The sequence below is a fragment of the Fundulus heteroclitus genome, chromosome 22, assembly GCF_011125445.2.
Source record: "Fundulus heteroclitus isolate FHET01 chromosome 22, MU-UCD_Fhet_4.1, whole genome shotgun sequence".
Lineage (NCBI taxonomy): Eukaryota > Metazoa > Chordata > Actinopteri > Cyprinodontiformes > Fundulidae > Fundulus > Fundulus heteroclitus.
In genome coordinates, this window is record NC_046382.1 from 14,881,925 (window position 1) to 14,905,514 (window position 23,590).

Here is a 23,590-nt window from a genome sequence, read left to right on the forward strand (position 1 = left end):
CGCTTCCTTTTAGCTGAATTATTCTGACCAGCAATCCCGTCAGAAAGCACAAACGGGCAAAAGTTGGCCTCCAGCGGCAACAAGCGTTCCCTCTTGTGACTCTTTGTTTTGGCTGAGTGTGAGAAAACTAGAAGCCTCCACGGCAGAGGAGCTACGGTTATTTACCTTCGGAGACAAAAAGGGGCCCTCAGGTTCAACACCGCATCTCCCAGTTGGCCGCTGGAATAGCCGAAGAATGCAGAGGAGCTCGTTAAAAAAAAAACACAAACATTACAGAGGAGCAGGAGCAGCACTGCTCGGCAGATGTGCGTTTGTGACGAGGAGCAGCAGCGGCTGTGGCAGTGAGAATGGGGAAGTGAAAACAGACCCATGGGTCTATTTGAAAGCCAGCCGGTTTTCTGAACTGGGAACATATATATAGACACGTGAAAGTCAGGCTTTAAAAATCTCTGCTGCTGTGAGCCTTCAATGCCCAACTTCCTGTACGGTCCCATGAGGGTCATAAACCAGCAGAATGTGACTGAGCTAAAATGTTCTGGTCACCATCAAACATGTTCCGATATAAGACAAAGCAGAACATGGGCTTGTAAAGCAGTTTCTGATGGAAAGGACCTCCTGACATTTTAAAAACTATGACAGAACAAAATGCCTTAGAGATAGGGCTGAACGATTTTGGAAAATAATCTAATTGTGATTTTTTTTTCTTAATATTGCGATTTAATGCAATTTTTTTCCAGTTTAATTTATCATGTCTTCTTAAACATATACAAACAACAAATCATTTTGTTTCCTCGCTGTGCAGATTAGTTGCTAAAAGACCCACAGCATCTAAACTCAGAGCAGAAATGATTGTGTTCTGCCTACAATATATTTCAACCAAAATTGCAATTTTGACTTTTCTCTGCATTAACCACAAGCAACAAAAATGGCGTCTTAATAAAGACATTTGTAAACAAGGACTATTTAAAACAAGAACTTTTAATGTTTCTATTAATCAGAATATTTTTCAAGAGAACAGCTTTTAGTTGATTTGGACATCAATCCTTGTTGAACATAGAGTGCAACCAACAAGCAAGTCTATGTATTAAACTGATTGACCTGTACTTAATGCTATGTATGATTATATAAACTCTAAAACAAGTAATAAAATTAGATTATCTCACTGCTGCAACTGTCTTCCCTTCCATGTGGAGCAAACCCACTTTAAACATTTTACCAACACCTAATGGACGCGTCTAATTGTTACATAGCCAAAAATTGCAGACTCTGCGATTTGGAAATTGCGTTTTTTTAAATCGTGATTATATTGAAAATGCGATTAATTGTTCAGCCCTACTTAGAGAGGAAATGTTATTATGATAAATATATATTCTCTTACATTTTAAAACGCATAACCGGTTTTTAAGCCAGATAACAGACTTCTGATGAAGATGTACACAAGCTTTTATGATTTATTTATAATTTATTCCATTTATTCATTTAGAGGGAAAAATACATGTTAATAAGATATGAACGGTTTTAACAAAACATACTTATTGTTACCCCTGCAAACCCTTCGAAGCAAACGTAACAGAAGCATGTTAATATTTATATTTAGTTCTTAAAGTTGATTAGATCGTCTATGAATATCCAATAAGTAATCCCTGACTTCCTGTTTCCCTGGGGTGGGAATATGACGCGACACAAAGGCTGGATGGAGGAGGACCCGTGTTTATCCAGCCACTGCACACAGGCAGCAGGAGAGCAATGGAGGTGGAAAAGGCTCCAAAGCTCAGAGGACTGCAGTAAAGAGTGGATTCTTCAGGTTACCAAGTCCCCATAACGCCCAATATACCCTGGCTACATCCCAACCAGTGGTTTAGACGCTACCAACAACAACAAAAACACCTTTTCTGTTGTACTATCACAGACCTAAACATGTGGAGTTTGCTAAACAGAATCAGGACTTTACCTGCGACTGCGTGCTGTGGTCATATGACACTAAGATTGACCTTTTTCACAACAACAACAAACAAGTCCAGCTGGGTTTGGTTCGAGACAAAGGATGAAAATGTGGAAAACCCCTTCATGAACACAGCTGGGTAAAGTAGAGGCCATGTGATGCTGCGGGCCTCTTGGTCTGTTGAGCTCTGACAGAAAACGTCAGGGTTTATTGAAGCTGAGAATCCACATCCAGGCAGAGGACATTAAAATAAAAGTCCAGAGGCTCAGAAAACAGACGGCAGCGCAGGACGAAGGGCAACAGACTCCAGTTTGTTACCCTGAGTTCAAGTACGCTTGGGTTATGCAGCAGGGTAATGACGCCTCTCCGCAGCTAAAATTAGTCAAAATCCAGACTGAAAACAATTAAGATGCTGCGCTGTGACCTTATACAAGCGGTTCAGGTGTTTCTGCAGGTTTTCAGGGTGTTTATTCCAGGGCTGAGGAGCGTAGAAACTAAACAGTACCCTGCATTGTTTACATCTGGTCCTGGGAACTCTGAGGAGGCTACACGGTTCATACTCGACAAGCAAGTCCGAAATGTACTCCAGGCCATTTAGTCCTTTTTAGACCAACAGGTGAAATTTTAAAGCCCATCCTTTTACAGACAGCGAGCCAGCGCAGCGCTTGAGGAACTGCTGTTATACGAACAGTTATCCTGGTGGTGGTCGGGACTCCGGCAGCAGCATTTTGGTGAGCTGCCGCTGCCTGATTGATCTTTATTTTACAGCAGGGGTGATCTGAGCACGACCCGGGGGCCATTGGTGGTCAGAGTTTGTGCAGCCCTTGAATGCAATTTCAGAGTGCTACAAATTTGGCCAGCCTGCACTGGTGGTTGATGCAAATGGAGACTTTTCTATTAATTAGAGCCATTTTTTAATCAAGAAATCAAAATCTTACTCTAGGAAATGTTTGATACTACACACAGTATTTGTTTTTATTACCACACTTTTTACGTTATTTTTTATTTTATAGCAAATAGGACCACATTTATCCTGTGACATTTACTGAAATGTGGACTTTGGTGAAACCGAATGCGCTTGTTATCAATCTATTACGCTTGCCTAAATATAGCATGGGGTTTCAAAGGAAAAATTACTCCAATCCTGTTTGTTATTGCTTAGGAAAGACTAAAATAGTTTATGTTTTCACCCCAGTTAAGCCAAAAATAATAAGTAAACGAGATGCTTTTGTAAAATGTTTGCCTAGTGCTACTGCAACTTACACGTCCCTCTCCTGCAAAAAAGTGACTACTTTATTTGTACATTAAAATACTACATGCTTGGTTTATTGTTGAGTAGATAAACAAAAACACAATATAAGTTTTTGTGATCTTAGTAAAAAAAAAGCTCTTTTTTTGGGACAAGCGACACATTTTGACTTGATGACTTTGGCCCATGTGGCTAAAAGTCGTGTCTTTACTTTACAGACACTCAGTATTCTACCTTAAAGTAGAGGCAAGCGACATTTTTCTGATTGCTGTTTTGACATGAAACCCTATATTCTATGTTTTGAGATGATAGTAAACTAAACAAACTTTTGCATTAAAATGGAGGTATTCTGACCCAATCTTTCATCATAGGCACAGTGTGGGGTCGTGGAGACTAAAAGCAAGTAGGTACATATTTTCCCAGCACTTCTAAAGGACTTTACAGAGCTAGGTGAGAGCCTGTCAGCCTCTCTGTAGAAGAGAAGAACAGTTTGCAGCAGAAAAAAGTTCCTTACCTTCAGTGCCATCGCAGCGAGGATGCAGGGAGTTCAGGTGACGGTCCAACCCCATCAGCCCAGCAAACATATTTCCTTTGATTAGGTTAATGATTACGATATTTAAGCTGTTCAGAAGTCCGATAATGTCAGATCCTACTAGTACAGAGTTACATCCACCATGTTTTAGAAAAAGTGGAGCCAAGCAAAGGGACTGATCTCATTTCCGCTGTGGAAACCAAACACGGACTTTATTTTCCCCCTCAAACTCATTCCTCTTCTAATTGTCGTGTGAAAGCAGCTTTTTGAGCGCTTGTTCTCCCACGATAAAAAAATAAATATTTCTAAATTCAAGTATTAACAGCTGATCAGGTCAGATTCTTACTTCTTTTTTTTTCTTTTCTTCCTTGTTTGGCAAACAAACAAGTAGGTTCAGTTGCGCTGTGACAGGCGGAGAGGAGGAGCGGCTCCCTTTGTCGTGTCTCTTCGAGTCATTAAAAGCAGCAGAATAAAAAATGAATATCCGGACATGGAGAAGTAACAGCGGGAAGGAATCCACTCTGTCTTGTCATGTCGATGATAGATCGGTAATCCGTTAGTCGGTCGCGGCTGCGCCCTGCGTCATGCGCCCCGCGTCATGCGCCAGCGCTGGAGCTCCTACGTGTTCGGGAATTTGACTCCTGGCTCCTTCAGACTGCCTCAGAAACACAGCAGACACGTCCCGGTTTAATCACTGCAGCTGTTTGTGTTTATTCGTGCTTTCTTTCAAGAGACGGATCACTAGAAAGGAATCATAATGGGTCTTAATGTTGTCCGAGTCGTTGCAAACTCACCCTGTTGTATCCAGCTACAAAACAACTGTCCAAAAATTAAAGACGCAATAAGCGACTGTCTGTGTGAAAAAGAAAGTAGTTTTCTATGAGTGACAAACGTTGATCTTCACGGGTTCCTCAAATGTTGCATTGTTTAAAGACTGGGGGGGGACTCCATGAGAAAACCACTACAGAAACTGGAGTCTTTTCATCTTCTTTCCCACACTTCCAAAGGCTCCTTTCATCCAGCCTGGCTGGCTGATGGACAATACTGTGGGAGATAAAAGCGCCTCAGTTCAGCCCACAGTGGAGTGGCGCACAGAAGCGAAGGAGCTACTTTAGTCATGTGTGCATGTGCGGCGGGGTCACCAGGCCAGCATTAAACAGCTAAGACACCTAATGTAGCCGACAAAGCAACAAACCAAACAACAAAGACATGGAGAGTGGTTTGCTTCTATAAAATGGCTTTTATTCAAAAGAAACATTATGCCTTTTAATAGGGCATAGTTTTGTTTTTGGTATTTTCTGTCATTATTGTTATTAATGTCAATAATAATGATAGGTTGAAAATTAAAGTGTAAATTACGTTGTTAAAAAATTGAATGTTTTTGTTGTGGTGGTCATGGTGTTGTATTTGTTATTGCCACAAGATGGCGGTAGCGTTCCACACTGATTGTGCCATGATTACAATTCCGGCGATGATTTGCTTTCTATTGAGACAAGGATAAAGTTAATTAATGTAGGGATTAATAATAAGTAAAAATGAAATCATAATAATATTAAAATATTTTATTGGGTTTTTTGAGAAACGCAAAGTAATGAAATTATTTTCAGAACTATTCACAAGTAAAAATCTAAAAAGTGTGGCGGGCATTTGCAACAAGCAGCCTCAGGCCTATACTTTGGACCTTGTGCTGTATTTTGAAACCTCAAAAATAATGTTTTTTGTTCAACAACAAATATTCTAGGGCAGATAATCATAAATACACACACACACACAAATATAAATAGATAGATAGATAGATAGATAGATAGATAGATAGATAGATAGATAGATAGATAGATAGATAGATAGATAGATAGATAGATAGATAGATAGATAGATAATGTAACATCAACAGCTCTGGACTAAGGGCTAAACTGGTTCTTTGGATTGCAAAGGCTGCTGACTTCTTGTCTAAACCATTCAGCTGTAGCTCTGGTTGTATGTTTCATGTTGTTGACTTGCTGGAAAGTGAATCTTCACTCCTTTGGTTGCATCCATAGCATGATACTGCCACCACCATGTGTCACCATGGGGGTGGTGTGTTAGTTTGCTGATCCACAGCACTTTTCATGTTTGTCAAAAGCCATCATTTCTGTCTCATCTGACCAAAGCAGCTTTGTTCATGTGTTAACCGTCGAACGGTGGTTCATACAGTTTTGTTTTAACGTTGACCTCATTTTTGCCACTCTTCCATAAAGGTCATATTTGTGGACTTCAGCACCAATAGTTGTCCTGTCAACAGATTCTCAAAGTTGAGCTGTGGATCACTGCAGCTCCTCCAGAGTTACCACCGGCTTCCAAAAGTGCAATCAGTGGTTCTCAGTGTCATACATGAATGTGGCTTCTGCAGCACTTAGCTGCTTGCTGATGCAGCAATACAATCTTTTGGTTCAGGTACAGCTGGAGTGGGGACACAACTAAAGAGTGACGGACAGTCCAGTTCCTGCACCCGCGGGAAAGGATTGATAACCATTGATCTAAATTACAAAATGCATTAGAATACATTCTTTTTTTTTAAAGAAATTATTGTTGCCAATTTTGTCAATATAACAATTAATTTCTTTTTTTCTAATTTCTTTCAGTTTCTCAGAAGGAGAAAACTTGGGACTGACATCTCACAAAAAATACACATGTAGTAAATCTTTCATTTATATATAGCTGCATGGCAGGTGTGTCACCAGGCGCCGTTGAATGATCCAAATTTTGCCCCCCAACACAGTGGGTCGATGCAGATGGAGCCTTTTTATTTTTATTAAGTGTTAAATTATTCCCATCATAACTTCTTACAAATGTTAGGTACAAAAAGGTATGTGTTTTTATCTATTAATAACCTGGTTTTCTGCATTCTTTCATTTTAAAGGAGGTAGGACCACATTTATCCAGTGACTTTTACTCCTATTAATGAAAATACTTTTTTTTTTCAGTCATGGTCAAAATAATTTAGCGGACTTGATGCCTTAAGCTTGATGAGACAAATTTGCAGAAAACGTTGGATCTGCAACGGGCTACACAGTCCATTGCAAAAAAAGAAAGAAAAAAGGACAAATACTTGGGAAAAAATACTGAATACTTAGGGCTTTTTTGAGCAATTAAACCAAAGTTTTAGATTAAAAACATATTTTCTTTTGGCCCACATGACTAAAAGTTTAGTCCACTGCTGTTTGGGGCATCCAGCGATTCAAGATTACTGGCAACCAGTGTTACTATTGGCCAGAAGATGGCAACATTAATCTCTGTCTTTTTACACAAGTACCTTTAGAAAATAACACAATTTTAGCCAGTATTAAACATACTTTTAATTAAGCCCCCATTTCTGTAAAATATATTTATTTTCTTTATGGATTTAATATTCTGATGTTAGATGTCATGTTTTCATTATATGCAAGCGAAAAAAACAAAAACATATTGACAGAAATAAGGGCTTTAAAACATCAGTCTGTGAGTAAATAATCTACATAATGCGTTTACCTCACTGCAAAAAGGGAACTAAAAGTAAGTCAAATTTTCTTGAAATGAATGTATTTTTTTCTTGATTTAAGCAACTAAATAAGACTATTTGCCAATGGAATAAGATTCTTCCACTTAAAATAGGAACATTTCATCTCTATAATCTTATTTTAAGTGCAGGATATCTAATTATCTTATTTTAGGGGTAAAAATACTCATTCCATTGGCAAATAGTCTGATTTACCTGCTTAAATCAAGGAAAAATACATTAATTTCAAGAAAACCTGACTTACTTTTTGTTCCCATTTTGCAGTGCTTGTGTTACTGACGAGCAAAGATTTCCACGATGACTACATCAAAGCAACACATTTTTAGAAGTGGTGTTGCAGATCAAACAGCTACACAAATGCAATATATTTGCAAGTTAAATATGTGCAGAAATGTGTTTTCAGGTCTTTGGCTGTGATAGCGGCTGCAGCCGAGTCTGGATCACGGTTGTCCTGAAAGAAGCTTCAGACATGTTTTAACCCGGGGGGGAGACAAGGATCCTATTCTTCCTCTAAAAAAATCTCATCTGAACAATGCAACAAGCCCCCACAGGTGATAAGAGTAAAACAAGAGGGTGTTAGCTCCACACAACCAACGTTTCTGTGCCTGCTCTGCGCTTTATTTTCACTTTAGGTCCCAAACATGTGGTGTGGAGGGTTCAAAGAAGCAAGTCTGCAGAGGCAGTGGGTTTGTTTGTCTCCTGATGGACAAAGGTTGCATCTTCCACAGTGTTGTGAGCGTATTGCCTGTGATGGTGCAACCTGAGGTTATCTGTGCTACAGATACAGAGATGGGGCCACGGCGAAAATAAACAGCAGGCTGGAAGTCTGAGAGAGAGAGAGCACAACAGAACTTTTATTCATGCAAAACAGCTGAAATATTCACATTCTCAACACAGAACACAAACTGTTTTGAATTCTAACAGTATTCATGTGAAATTAACGGGCGTGTCGCCGGAACAGCTTTCAAACCCTGTTAAAAATGCATCGCGTTAACAACAACAAAAGGTTATCAAGAGGGTTTTTTTTTTTTTGGTTTTTTTTCACTAAACTACTCCCTCCTCCGTGTCCAAGTGGGCGGTCCGGCTGCAGAACACGTCCGCCAGCATGTGCTTGGGGATCTCGGAGCCGCGGACGCGCAGGGCGTAGCAGGCGTCCTCCACTTTGCCCAGGCTCTGTCGGAGCGTGTGCAGCTTCTTGGAGACCTCGTACGGGCCCGTGTTCCCGATGTAGGAGAAGCCGTCGTGGATCTGCCGCAGGAACTGGCTCAGCTGGAAGGGCGTGTCTATGTCGCCGTTGCCCACGCTGCCGATGCACAGCCGCATCAGCTCCCCCGTCAGGTCGGCCACGCCCAGCAGGTAGTCGGCCGGCGTCACCTGGAAGGTCAGAACGTGAGCTCCCGAAGGCGCCGCTTCAGCCGGGTCCTGAAATGAAATGAAAATAATAAAAGCTTATAAAGCCAAATAGTTGTGAACATCTCCCAGATGGGCTCGCTGGTAAACCTGCCAAGTCGTGGCAATCCACCTAAAACGCCTGGACAGGCAGGGAGGCAAATACTCAGAGAAGCAGCCAAGAAGTGGCATCTCTGGAGAAGCTGTAGGGCTTAACAGCTCGGGTGGGAGAATTTATTTTATGTTCCGCAAATCAGCAAACAGAAAGCCATTGTTGATTGAAAGCCAGAAGTCCTGTTTGTCTGACTGCGCTCTGGTGAGAAATAAACCGCAAAAAAATTGTGTTAGGAAGAAAACCAACACTTTATATTTCTGTGAAGAAAAAGAAACCGCACAATCAGGCATAGTGGTGGCAGCATCATGCTGCGGGGTTTTAGTTTTCTACAGCAGGGACTGGGATGGAGATGTTGAGGTAGACGTTGCAAAAAAATAAATAAATAATGGATGAAAATGTGTTAGAGGCACTGAGCTATATAATACACTGGAGTGCTGATTTAGCCCAAAAACTGAAGTCACTGGCCGCCATCTTGCTACTCCCTACTCTCACAGAATCCCATAGGATTTGGTTGCAACAACAAGCAGTTTTCTGGCTGTATGAAAACGTTTCACAGGTAATTCTACAGTCAGTGGATGTACTAACACTATCAACTACTGGGAAATTAGGTGCTGAAATATATTTTACATGTTATTCATATTAAATATATATATATTTATATATGTACACATATATGTAAATATATGTTTTTGTGTATTGTTATTTATATATTTATAAATGAGATATATATATATATATATATATATATATATATATATATATATATATATATATATATATATATATATATATATATATATATATAAACAAAAAAAAAAGCAAAATATTTCAGCACATGACTTTCTCAGTACTTGATAGTTTTAGAACATAACATAAAAGCAAATGCCATTTGACGTTTTAAAAGTTTTAAGCCCCCCCTGAACATGAGAAAATCCTCGTTATTCGATGCTGTAGCGCACATATTCCCTAGTTACTGGGGGAAAATAGGGAGTACCAATATGGCGGCTGGTGGCTTCAAAGCGACTCATTCAAACAGACGGCGATTAGCACTCCAGTGTATAATATAGCTCAGTGGTTAGAGGGTGTTCCCTCGCAGCAGGATAACGACCCAAACATGAAACTAGTGCTACTATAAACTGGTTTAGATCAAAGTGTGTGTTAGCAGGGCCCGGTCAGACACTCCTCATCCAATTACACTGAGCTTAAGCTATTTTGCTATGAAGAAAGGAAAAACAACAGGCTGGTAGAGACACCGGCCAAAAGACTCCAAGTAAAAGGTGCTTAAATATTTGCATTTCTAAAAAAAAAATTTAAAAGCCATTCAACATTTTCATACAGTAGGACCTTGTTTGTGCTGGTCTACCAGATAATACTGCGATAAAATACCTTGAAGTTCGGGGCTGTAACACGACACACCGTAAAGAAGTTTAACAAGTTTGAATGGCTTCACAAACACCTTTATCCCTGCGTGAAAAATCAATTTAAAATGCTCCGACCTTGACTAAGTGTGTAATGTTACGTTTAGATGACGGGCGAGCCGAAAGCACAACGTTGCTATTTAACGCACCTTCGGATCCGGGTTCTCCGCTTTCATGAAGACGAGCCTGGCGTTGATCTCCTCCAGGCTGATGAGGCCGCGGTGACGGATGTAGTGCAGGAAGGAGACGGCCTCCACGTACTCCTGGATTCCTGAAGCAGAAAACAGAACTAATCCACACATGCCGCAGAAACAGTGCACAAACTCATTTTATTAGCTTCGCAGCAGAAACTGAAGGGGATGCAGCAGATGATGGCAACACCCTCTGCTTGTGCGTTTAAGACGACAGGTCAAAAATAATCATCATGTTTCCTGCCTCTGTTTGATGAATTGGAGATTTTTTTTTTTTTTTGCTGCAGCTAAGATGACCCCCTCATTTGTTTTCAGCTCCTGAGTAAACAATAATCAAATAATTGCAGGACGGAAGCCGTCGTGTCTGAAGTTTACTTTAGGAGCTGCAGTCGGGCTTCAAAGGGTCCGCCGCAGAGCGCTCGTGTTGCTGACCGCGGCGGCAAGCAGGCAGGAGGGCAGATCACACGCAGGTGGGCTGTGTTTGCTAATTAGGGAGCCACTGGATCTTATTTAGGAGTCTTAAAACGGGACTGCTAACAAATCTAACCTTTTCTTTCCAGATTTTTTAATTTTCTTCACAGCTATGAGCCAATTTCGACTTAAAATACAACAGAAGGCAACGTTACCAGTTCCTTTTCATCAAAGAACCTGTGCCCTGTTTACTTTTTATGGTTTTTTATTGTGTTCGTTATTTTCTCCATATACATAGCTGTTACTTTTGCATCCGTTTAAAAATCTGCCAACAATCTGGATGGAGGTCGGATGGATGGACGGACCCACGGATGGACAGATGGTGGCGGATGGACGCATAAATGGAAAGATGGTGGGATGGATCCAAAACAAAAGAAATTGCCTATTAAATTAAAGACACTTATGCTTCAATCTATACAGTAAAAACCATAAAGAAAATAAAGCTTAGACTGGTTTTAGCAACTTGTTAAAAGTAAACTCAGAAACCGATCGTTTAGAGAATAAATGTGGGAAATTGATTTGTTTGGATGACGATATCACAAAGATCGATATGATGGGATACCATCCTCCCATCTAACACTATTATTTACATTGATATCAACTCACAAAAAGAACAAAACAAAGAGGACTTGCCCATTTTATGTCTAAGCTCTTATAAAATGTATTTTATTATTAATGAATTTTTACTTAATATATTAACTTTATCCTTGTATCAATTTAAATCAAAAACAGCGTTCTTCTAATTATAAAAATAATTATAGATCACCTATAGATCATAGTCTCATGCCTTGTAAATTACAATTAAAGGCGGATCTTAAAAATGACCACAAGGATCAAAGTTTTCGTTTTGCATCGATGTAATAGGATCGTTAATTATTTAATGCATATATCAATGTGGTTCGATGTATTGTTACACCCCTAGTAGAAAGTCTGGAAAAGCTTAAACAAGCTTTTCTACAAAGGGGTCTGGACAATAAATCAATTTAATTGATTAATTCGAAATTTCAATTTATTAAGATTAAATTTTTTGGGGGGAAAAAAAAAAATAAAAAAAAATCAGGATTTTATTTTTCCAGTGAACTTATTGGGCTTCCATTTAGACAACAGCATGCAATGCTGCATATATGTTTAGTAAGATATATTTTCAAAATATTGTAGATATGAAACGTCTTTTACCATAAGACGAGACACTTTATACATTTACTTTTTTTAAGTTAGTTTGATATTCCACCAGTGAAGTGAAGCCTGTTCTTAGCTCACTGTGAAATACCACTAAGATTTTGTTATATCTTCACTGTTTACAACAGCAGGGCCGCCATCTTGTTTTACAAACACGTTTCACAGCTTGTATTTAGATACACTTTGTATTCAGGTCAACTTCCAGACGAAATGCTCGACATAAAAGCAAGTTCGTAAAACAATTTCTTTCATTTCTTTTTGTGAAATGAAAAGGAGGGAGTTAAAAACGATTAATCAGATTTGGTCAAATAAAATCAGATTTTTTTTTCTTTTTAAATCGCCCAGCCCCAGTCCAAAAACATTGACATTAATGTCCATTCACCATGAATAAGCCCTGTGCTACTCTAAGTAAGACATGTGTGCCTTACGCTTTTTGGACATTTACAGCTATTCGCAGAAACAACATGTCGTTTTATATGTAAACCAACCCGGCGGAGGGAAGAGTCGTCTCTGATACTTCGGGGGAGTAAAGCGTACAAAAGGGAACAGGATATACGACATCAAAAAGGTTACACAAGCTTTGAGGCGAGCAGCCAAGGTTCAGTTCCTGAGTTTACTGCCAGGAGCTGTTTATATTATTTGCTCTAAAGCGGCGATTACCTTTGGTCAGTGAAACTCGTAAACAATGACTCAGGGAAAAGCAAACTGGAAACAGGAGGGATTATTTTTGGCACGACAACTGGAAAAGTTGAGGGCTAAATTTGTGCGGACAATCTGCCGGGATCTGATCTACAGATACAGTTCTTTACACTGTATTAATGCCGATTGTCTATTTATACCCTGAGAAGACTGACTTTTTACGTATTATTTGATTAGCGCTGGACCACGCTGGGGTTTACCGAGAAGCCAGGCCATCATGGGAAAAGTGCATTTCTGTTTTCACAGCGCCATTACTGAGGTTGAGCTACTGGGCTTATCAAAGTGCCGTGTTATCAGTGGTAATTGTGTTTAAATTTAGCCACAATATCTCTGACGGTCCTTATAAAAAAAAAAAAAACAGACCCATTACATAAGCCTGGGGACGTCTCCTAGAGCAAAGATTATAAGGGGAACCCGTGATCTGGCCGCGGTCTGCCTCTAATAAGGTAAAAAAGGAAAAAAAAAGAAACCAGTAATTGGTGGAGACTGCCACTGGTCACGTCGTGGACGAGGCACCACCGACTCCCTGAGAGGCCACTATCTAAAAAACTCCCTTCCCAGCTGCTAGATAACAGCTCACGTTCACTCCCATTAATGTTTTCCTCCAAAATGGAGCAGACTTTATGTCTACGTTCAAAAAAAAAACAAAAAAAAAAAAAAAACGCTCTCACGTTGTCGTTCACTTCAAATAAACCCGATGAGGATGAAAAAAAAAATGGCACAAGTAGAAATAAACTAATGGATGAAATCATGCATGCACAATTTAGCGCCCTGCATTTTTTATTGCAAACTCTGCTAAAAACGCGTAAAATGCCACAAAAACCCAAGAAGAATCCGTCTATAATCTAGATTTACGCAGTGGGGGTAACTTTTTAAGTAGGCTATTTTTTTTAAAGTTTGATTAGTATAAATCTGATGTGACAATTTTCTCGTACACTGCTCTTCAAAATGACAATAGAGCATGCAATTCAGGCAGTATGCAGATGTGTGTTTTGAACTTTATAAAGTCAGGAAACGGCCACAACATATTAACCACTCGCAAATTCTTGTCAATCTCTACATTCAGAGCAATAATTCAAAACCGAGAGCTAAAGCTTGCCTCGCCACCACGTCTCCATAGCAATCATTAGATGCCATCGACATGCCAACATGTGGCGTTTGTTCAGTGTTACGGGGGCTTAAACTGGAACTGAACAATCAGAGGAGACTCAAACAAAGAATGAATATTTGGAAAAAAAACACTTAATGCCCTCATTAGACATGGTGGAGGATGCTGTGGGAAACCTTTTAGAGTTTACGCCATGAAAAGCTCCTTGAAATACCAGGAGATTTAAAATTGAAATTCTGTTGGATTCTATTGGAAGACTATAAAAAAACGGATTAAATTAGGGTGTTTAAGCAAGATGGTGATCAGCTATAAAGCAGCATCAGCAACACTATGGTGCTCCAGACACCAAAGAATTTAAGTCCCACAGTGACAGCTGCTAAGACCTGTGTCTAATCAGAGTCAAGTTTATTTGTGCGCCACATTTCAGCAGCGAGGCGGCTCAAAGTGCTTTACATCATTAAATCAAACTAACGTTAAACTGCGTCAAGTGAAAACATCAACACACATCAAATATGTTGGTCAGTGTTCCTGTTATTAGGGGCAGAAAGTAACTCTAAACAGGGTGATTTAAAGGAACTCGGTGTTTTTTGCTTTGATTTGCAGTTTTCTGGTAGTTTGTTCCACATTCGTGTAGCATTGGAGCTAAATGCAGCTTCTCCATGTTTGGTTCTGGTTCTGGTTCTGGGTATGCAGAGTAGACCAGAACCAGGAGATCTGAGCGGTCTGGAGGGTTGATACAGCAACAACAAGTCTTTAATGTATTTTGGTGCTAAGCGGTTCAGTGATTTATAAACTAACATAAGTATTTTAAGGTCTATTCTCTGAGCTACAGGGAGCCAGTGGAAGGTCTTCAGAACTGCACTGCAAAAAGGGAAAATTAAGTGAAATTTTCTTGAAATCAGTGTATTTTGTCTTGATTTGAGGAGCTAAAGAGATTATTTGCCAATGGAATAAGATTTTTGCACTTAAAATAGGAACAATTCATCTCCATCATCTTATTTCAAGTGCAGTACATCTAATTATCTTATTTTAGGGGTAAAAATATTGGCAAATAGTCTTATTTAGCTCCTCAAATCAAGGACAAATACACCAATTTCAAGAAATTTTTACTTACTTTAGTTTCGTTTTTGCAGTGATGGGGTGATGTGCTCTATCTTCAGCAGCGTTCTGGATCAGCTGCAGCTGTCTGATAGATTTTTTTTTTTTTGGGCTGACCTGTGTAGACACCGTTGCAGTAATCAATGTGACTAAAGATAAACGCATGGATGAGTTTCTCTAGATCTCGTTGGGACATCAGTCCTTTAATCCTGGAAATGTTCTTCAGGTGATAGAAAGCTAACTTTGTGTCTATGTGTCTTGAAGGTTCAGGTCTGACTCCATCACTACCCCCAGATTTCGGGCCTGATCAGTGATTTGTTGTTTTAATAACTGAAGCTGCTGCTGACTCTAGTTTGTTCCTCTTTAGGTCCAAAGATAACCTCAGAAGTTTTGGCACATCCATGCATCAATTTGTTCCAAGCATCCGTTCAGTGCATGGAGGGGGTTCAGAGTCACCCGGTGACAGCTCTACGTTACACGATACGAGAGGCTCCACAGGTTATGAAGGGTGCCGTCCAGCAAATAAAGAAAATAATAAATACCTTTTTAAATGTGTGAATCTATTCCTGTCAGACGAACTCGTCTGATCGGAGCGTCGAGGTAAAGAGGTGCATCATTACCAGCTGTGTGCATGTCGGACTGCGGCTTTCATTATTGTTCTCCTATAGAGGCAGCCTAGACCAAGACTGATCAATAGTTTGGGCACCAACACATTTTTTCCTTCTTGTTGGATTTTGTTTTCTTGCGCCTGCAGCGGTCTTTGAGGCACTGAAGTGGAACATTTTGCCAAACTTTTTATTTATTTATTATTATTTATGCAAGGGAATTGATATTTAATGAAACGGATTCATCCAAAGAGAACTCTTTCATTTATCACTGGACTGTTTTTATTAAACATATGTGACTGTGCTTTACTTTCAAAAGGATTTGGGATTGAAGAGTTAAGGCCGAACAGCTGATTTTGTAACTTTATATTAAATACAGATGTTGCTGTAGATGGATGACAGATGCTGATAAAGTTGCTTATTGCTAAGTACTTGATTAAGGCCTTGATTGTTGTATTGTCGAACGTTGTAAGTAATTTATGACTAAACTGTGATCGTGCAATGTGCACACGTGAAAGTTGACGTCGCACCAAAGAAGATTAAATCCACGGCGCACATTGTGTCATGAAGTAGTCTTATAAGATTGATAAAATCGCACAGTGTAAGAAGAAGGCCAGAAAGTTTGAGCTGGAGAGAAGAAAGCGTAGCCGAGCTTCCAGGACTGAAGGATCAGGAAGGTTTGTGCAAAGAGGACCTTGAGAAATAATTGTGGTATTTTGTCCCCAACTGGATAAATGTACTAAAATTAAAGGTTTCATTTTTTAAAGAATTTCAGGGACATATACTGCTTCAATAGAATATGAATACATCATGGCAATAAGTATGGGTAAAGAATAATAATAATAAAAAAAAAAACACATCCAGTAACAGTACTTTTGCACGGTTCTTTTTCTGATTACCTGCAAGCTCTGAAATCCCCAGAGTGTTAATTAAATAAAAAATTTCTCCCGTCTTGTGTCACAGCTCACCTGCAGTGAAGGCTCTGTGAAACTGAAAAATATCCTCTCCTCTCAGCTCCTCTGCAATTTGACCAATCTTCTGTCTGACTCCCTCCAGCTTGCCCTCGGCCTCGTTCAGAATCGGGGGCCGCTCTGCATCGGGGACGCTTTGTGGCCGCAGAAAAAAAAAATGAAATGACCTTTAACTAGAAATCAGAGCTGGTTTATGGCTCTGTGCATACAAACAGAGCTTTTACCTCCCAGTGGAGTTGCTGTAATACTAGAGCTAATTCAAGTCTAACCCCTATAATCAGGAAATGAACAATTTCATCTTAAATATAGCAAACTATTTTATACAATGGGAACTAAAATAAATAAAAAAAGCCATAAAAAATCTATTTAACATTACATTTTCTGTAGAAGCACTTATGCTCTTAATATTACAAGCCTTAATAAATAAACTTTTCTCCAAAGCCTTTAGCTTTTTTGGACTCTATTACAAATAAGAACTTTAATCAGAAAGATTAAAGCATTAAATGTCTTGTTTAAGCACAAAGGTGACAGAAAATGTCCTAACTTTAACTCTTTCTTTTAAATGAAACAGAAATTTACAGACAACTCTTCAGTTAAAATTATTTTTCTCTGAAAACTGGCTCCGTCTTTGCAGGGTTGGGTCAATTTCTTAAAAATGATGATATTTCCACAAAGCAATTATATTATGCATCTACTTCCTTTAGACCTCCCTCAGTTGTTTTGCTTTAAAATGAATCAACAAAGCTCAGGATTCCTTGTCATGTTCAGGTAAAAGATCTTCCTTCAGCAGGGTGAACATCAAGAGGATGAAGAGATTACCAAATAAATTAATAAATCTTCACTTTGGCCTAATGAAGCACTGAAGGTGACATTAAAGATGCTATCTGGGGCAACATGGCTCAACAAGGCAGGAATTAGTTTTTATTGAAGACGAGTTTGAGGATGACGGCTTTATTTTATTTGCACAGATAATGGTTGAGTATAAGATTCCTAAAGCAGACTTTCAAACAACCACAGCTGAATTCTCGCCGTATTTGTGCGTTCACAAACACACAAAAACCCATCCTGAATGAACCAAGAACGGTTCGGACCAATCACGTGGCAGCATTATGGTTTACGGAGGGGGACACAGCTGTGATGAAAGTAATAGCACCCGAGCTCACAGCCAGGAGGATGCACCAAACGTCACAGGACGTCCAGGAAACGCTTACTGGCTAATATGTGATTCAGGCATAAGCTGGGTGTGTGAGAAGAGCAGAGGCATGTTATCGCATGTGTTACATGTGAAATGGCTCAAACTGTGGGAAAATGTCAGAATTTTCCTTCACAAGGTCCTGGGAACAGAACGACCACAGATCAATGCGTTCTGTCTATACCAGTGTTGTGAGACTCGAACTCGAGTCATTAGCTAAATTTAGAGACTCGTGACTTGACTTGGACTTGAGCACTGATGACTCGAACTTGGACTCGGACTCCTACATTCAGATCATTCTGACTCGGAAATTGAGAAAAAGACTCGACTTTTTTTTATATGCACCTTTACATTTATACGTGTAGGTACGTACGTATGTAGGTATATATATATATATATATATATATATATATATATATATATATATATATATATATATATATATATATATATATATATATATATATATATACCACTATGAATGTAAATAAGACATCATATGCTCATTCCTATTTCTTTTTGTATCTTTTGGTATTCTTTTTGATCCATTGTATATATGAAGATTCACTGTATATAACTGAATGCACCTTCCCTACTCTGCACCTTCTTGTATGAACCGATGTGACAAGTGAATTTCTCCATTGTGAGATCAATAAAGACTATCTTATCTTATATCATTAGGCTATAATTTTAATATGTCATTAGAATATTATTTGGTGTATGATTTTAATATCTAAATTAGTGCAATGTAGTGGAGTGTGGATTTTTTTTTTAGTTTAAAAACATGTAGGCTATGCTTACTTTAGTGCGGAACTTGGACTCGACTTGGATCAATAGTGACTTGACTCGGACTCGACTCTGATTTTTTTTTTAATGACTTGGACTTGACTCGGACTTGAACACTGGAGACTCGAACCTGGATTAGGACTCGAGCCATAGTGACTTGACTACAACACTGGTCTATACAGTGAGAGTGTGCTGAAGGATTAGAAGAGAAGCAGGAACTATTGGTATAAATGATGTTAATGCTGAGTTGGCTTGTTTCTTACCTGATTTTACATCTGCCCTAACGGAGGTATAGAACAAAAACTAAAAACATTGGCCCTAAATGTGGCGGTCACCCTCTACGCTGCCCATAAATAACTGGGGTGGATGACAACTAACCTGATACACATGCATTCAAATTGCATGGCCAAAGTGAAGACATTCACTTTTCACTGTTTTGTGTAAATTTGCTGTTTGAGACAAAAAGATGAGGGGAAACGGGAAAAGCAAAAAGGAAAAACCCTTTTTTGTGAGAATACACCTACCTGGTCACTCTGTGCAAAAGAAAAATGGCCCTCTTGCTTTCAATGGTGACGTCTCGGCTGATCTTAACGAGACGCTCGTGCTTGTCGTGCCTGGTGTCGAGCTCCTGCTGGAAAACTTCGAAGGCGGAGAAGCAAGTTTTCACCTTCGTTGCTAAAAACAGACGCAAGCATTACAAAAGGTGGAGTCGAACCGCTGGAGCTGCGCTTACCTTTAAAGGCAGCGATGACCGGCGAGGCCGAGTTGGCGTGCACGTCCCGCTCCTGTGCAGCTTCAGCATTTCTCCGAGACCATCCCTCACCTGACGCAATGCAGAAAAGAAGGGGTGCTGGATGATTGATATTTAAAAGTTGCTATCATTTCTGTGAGCTTAACTTGATCAATTAGGAGTGCAATAATACAGCAACACCTTTCATCTGTATTTTTTTCTAATCTCACACCAGAGCTTGGAGTTTTTTTTTAAATAGTGAGTGTGGAAACCTGGTAAGGCTGTACGATTTTCCCAAAAATTGTGACATATTTCAACTATAATTGTAATTAAGATTTCATTTTTACTTTTATCCGCATAAACCACAAGCAACATAAAGGTGGCAGTCATAAATATGCTTGTAAACGAGGACTATTTAAAACAAGAAACGTAATTGTTTTCATTAATCACAATATTATTAATCAAGAGAACAGCTTTGTGCGTTAGGCATCAGTCCTTGTTGAACGTAAAGTGCAACCAACACAAAGTCTATCTGTTAAACAGTTTGACCGCTGCTTAATGCTGTGGTGAGATTCCTGAAAGTTTCTGGTAAAAACGTATTAATTGAATAAACTCTCTAAAAAAAAAAAAATACTATTAGAGTATCTCACTTTTGCAGCTCTCTTCCCTTCCATGTGGAGGCAAACCCACTTTAAACACATTACCGACATCTAAAGGACGTGTTTTATCAATTAATGGTTACATAGCCAAAAATTGCAGCCCTCAGCTATTTGGAAATTGTGTTTGCTTGTTTTTTTAAATTGTGATTTTACTGTAAATGTGATTAGTTGTCCTGTCCAGCCCTACCTGAGCATGGTGCTTTCTTTGTTTGTTTTTTTGTTTTTTGCCTGTGTGATTAGGTTCTAAGCCTTTACCGCAATACTGCAATCCCAAAAGGACATCTTAGATGCAATAAATTATATTATTTAAATTGTCACACAGCCATGCTTTGTCAGTTATACCGTACATTTAGAAATGAGCAGGAACTCTCACTGCCCTTGATGTATAGTTTTGGGTCCAAGTTGCTCAAGGTCAGAGAGAGTTAGCTTGATAATTGGGATAGCGTGATAATTGAAATGAAAAAAAAGTGAAAATATGAATGAATCACAATTATCGCCATTTCTCTCACCAACAATAACACTGCTTCTTGCATGTTTTCATGATATTGTGTAGTAACACTAATCATTATTCTCCTTCCACTTCCTGATTCTGCACTGCCTATTCTTCATCTGACACACAAGATCAGAACAAACTACACCTGAATCTGAATATCTACACAACCTGAGATAACGTAACATCGAGCTTATATGCACACCATATGCAATAATAAAAAAATACATTTTCAAATTGCAGTATTTAGTAATGGATCAATACATACACTTTACAATTCTTCTTTAATAATTCAAAATAAAATGTGCAATTACAAAAAAAGTCTTAATAAATTGGATTTTTGATTGTATCATTTAAATGGTCATTTTGAAATGGTTGTATTTCTTTTTCAGTGGCTCCCCTGGTCCTCCACAGTAAGACAGACAAGCAGTTAAAACATTGATGGCTGAAATTAGCCAAGACAAAAAAAAAACGTTATTCCAAAAGATGAGTTACAAGTGAGTGGTGCAATTAAACAGCGTATTCTAGTTATCTAATTTAACTCGCTTAAAAAAAACAAGCATTTATATTCAGACTTACCTTCTCGCTTATTCATCCCTTTAGCGGAACAGTTTATGTTTTCTACTCAAATATAAAGTCGGTTCTCCACTAGACAGTCTACTGTGATGCTAACTGGTTAGCTTTCTCTCTCGGCGCTGCAGACAAAATGCAACAGATAGCTTATATCTTTATTTCACGCGTCGGGTTTTTCTGGGACTAAAGGACAAAACTCTCCCCTCTCATTCCCTAACATCTCCCGGGTCGGTAGACAAACAAAATAAACTCTTGCCACTCATGAAAGCCAAACAATTATGGGCTATTTCTTTCTTGAAAACAGGCATTCATGCGGTAATCTCGGGTCTTCTGCGCCGTTTACACGCGTATCAGAGAAACGCAGCGTAGTGCATCATGGGAAATGTAGTACAATGATGTGGGATATTTAACCTGCGGTCCCATAGCCGTTTTCCGATTTATTTATCTTTTTTATCTTTTGGTTTGTTTGTTTTTTGTGATGGTTTCTTAATTCAATACAGTAATTCAATAAACCAAATATGGCTTTAGTTGTTTTTTTTTTTGTTAATGTATTTGTTTTGATGGGTTTTTTGTATCGTATTTTATTAAACTATTTTTATTGGCTGTGATGAATCAAACAAAGCAAATGTTATAAACATCACTTGAAACACACTGTGCCCACAATATTCTTATTCCAAAAATAGCTTCAGATGTAAAAGTGATTTTGATTCAATCGTTTACAAGAAATTAGTCAAGCATGTCTAAGAAGAAGAAAAAACAAAGCTCAGAAAATATGAATAAAATAATTCATCTGTTTTTATTTACAATTTATTAACATAGCATGTCAAAAAGTTCTGAATAATCGATGGAAAAATCTCCGTCAGTGTTATTTCAATCAAACCCTTCTAATTACTGCTAAGGAGCTTTTTGCATGTTTTCACTAGCATTTTGAAAGTGCGTTTCTGGGGGTGCCATGATCACTCAAATATTTAGCTCCACTGATTCTCTATCAGACTCTGGTCTGGACAGGCTGGGCCACACCAGGACATAAATATCACTTAATCAGAAGAAACATGGTGTTGATAAGATAAAAGACTTAGAAATAAATCTGCCCGGGGTTGAATTAATTTTGGGCTTAACTAAACATTTGTCTTCAACTGTATATTAAGATTAAAATGTAAATAAATATATAACGGTGAAAGCAAAAGTTATTAACATAAAATGCTATTAAATGGAAGACAAAAAAGAACGAGTAAGCAAGTAGTTTTTTCACATAGTAAATTGACCATATAATCATAGACTTTTGCGATTTTACATTAGGGTAACACTTAACACATTTTTAAATATGATTATTCTGTGATGGTAAATATCCTCCAGAACAACAAAAAAAAAATTTAATCTCCCTCCCACTTCTGTATGATCTGAGTATCTTCAGCATAGATGAGGTGGCTCAGTTACATCGGAATACCTTAGGACAGGGGTGTCAAAGTCCAGTCCTCAAAAGCCGGTGTCTTGCAACTTTTAAATGTGTCCCTGGTCCGACACACCTGAGTAAAATAATCAGGTCATTAGCAGGATTCTTGAGAACCTGACTGCATATTAAGGAGCTAATTCAGGCATTTGAATCAGACGTGTTGGACCAGGGAAACCGCTAAAAGTTACAGGACACCGGACATCGAGGACTGGAGCTTGACACTCCTACTTTAGGGTGATGTTGTGGCAACTCATCACGATGTTCTGAGGAAGGTTTGCAGATTAATTCCAGGAGCACTTTCAGTGTTGGGGCGACGAATGGACCTCGAAACGCTGAAAAAAAGACACAGATTTGATCGATTTTATATCCTTATTACTGCTTAAGCGGAAAAGACTAAAGCAAATTTAAAGAGATTTAGAGAATAAAAGAGCAACAAAAAAATCCCAAACCATCAACGTGTAACTAAACTGAGGGTATTTAATAACTGAACCATTTCGCACCGTAGGACAGATTCATTTCAGTTCACCGGATTCCACGTGTTTCCAAAGCTCATTTGTCCGAACGCCCATGAAGGTAGCGCTGGGAGGGGCGGGGCTTGTTCTACTACGTCACAGTGGGCCGTGCCAGTAAGAAGAAACAGTCCACACACACGTAGCTGCGACATACGGCGCAGCGAAATCAACAGCTAGCCCGCTGAAAATGCCTCCCGGAGACCGCGACCCACCCCTCGATACTCGTCCACGGGAGCCCGTTATTGTTTTCACTTCACCGGCGGGACGCGCGGAGGCGGAATGAGTGCGGCAAAAATGCCGGCCTTTTGAGTTTTATTCCCCCGTTTCGCTGGGCGCTGCGAGGCAGAGTCAGCGGGTCTTTTTCCAAAGTTGACGGTTAGCAGCAGGGCGCGTGTGAAGGATCGGGACTTAAAGGAGCCGCGCACCCCCCCCCAGCACCACCGCCACCACTGCAGCCTCCCAACATGGAGAAGAAGCAGAGCGACCTGGACCCGCGACCGGCAGTACTGCGAACTTTGCGGGGAAATGGAGAACCTCTTAAAGTGCGGCCGGTGCCGGAGTTCCTACTACTGCAGCAAGGAGCACCAGAAACAGGACTGGAAGAAGCACAAGCTGATTTGCAAGGAGGTGGACAAGCCTCTCCCTCCCTAAGCAGAAGCCCGGCGAGGGTCCGCCGCCGGGGAACAGCAAGAA

General features: G+C 39.4%; 2 protein-coding genes and 1 long non-coding RNA gene across 6 annotated transcripts in view; all 3 read right to left on the bottom strand.

Moving 5' to 3' along the window:
• disc1 (DISC1 scaffold protein) overlaps window positions 1-4,764 on the bottom strand; it is a 75,037-nt gene extending 70,273 nt beyond the window's left edge. For 2 of the 4 annotated variants that reach the window (XR_004927635.1, XR_004927634.1), the window contains exon 1: window positions 3,706-4,764. Coding sequence is in view for 2 of the 4 variants with exons in the window: in XM_012857062.3 (XP_012712516.2) it covers window positions 3,706-3,775 (70 nt within the window). In the remaining 2 variants the exon portion in view is untranslated. The remainder of the gene's footprint in view (window positions 1-3,705) is intronic. The other 2 variants (XM_012857062.3, XM_012857061.3) reach the window with 2 other exon arrangements.
• Window positions 4,765-8,088: 3,324 nt separating this feature from the next.
• On the bottom strand, window positions 8,089-21,078 carry tsnax (translin-associated factor X; the record flags this gene model as incomplete). Its single annotated transcript, XM_036126566.1, is given in 6 exon segments — window positions 8,089-8,680; window positions 10,330-10,451; window positions 16,500-16,636; window positions 19,005-19,119; window positions 19,214-19,303; window positions 20,939-21,078. Coding segments are annotated over 6 exon segments (858 nt in total). The 3' UTR covers window positions 8,089-8,302.
• Window positions 21,079-22,301: 1,223 nt separating this feature from the next.
• Window positions 22,302-22,978, bottom strand: LOC118557165. The gene is made up of 3 exons (XR_004927667.1): window positions 22,886-22,978; window positions 22,614-22,717; window positions 22,302-22,458 (listed from the first exon to the last, which is right to left on the bottom strand). It is a non-coding gene; the product is annotated as an uncharacterized LOC118557165 (long non-coding RNA).
• Between the last annotated feature and the right edge of the window lie 612 nt (window positions 22,979-23,590).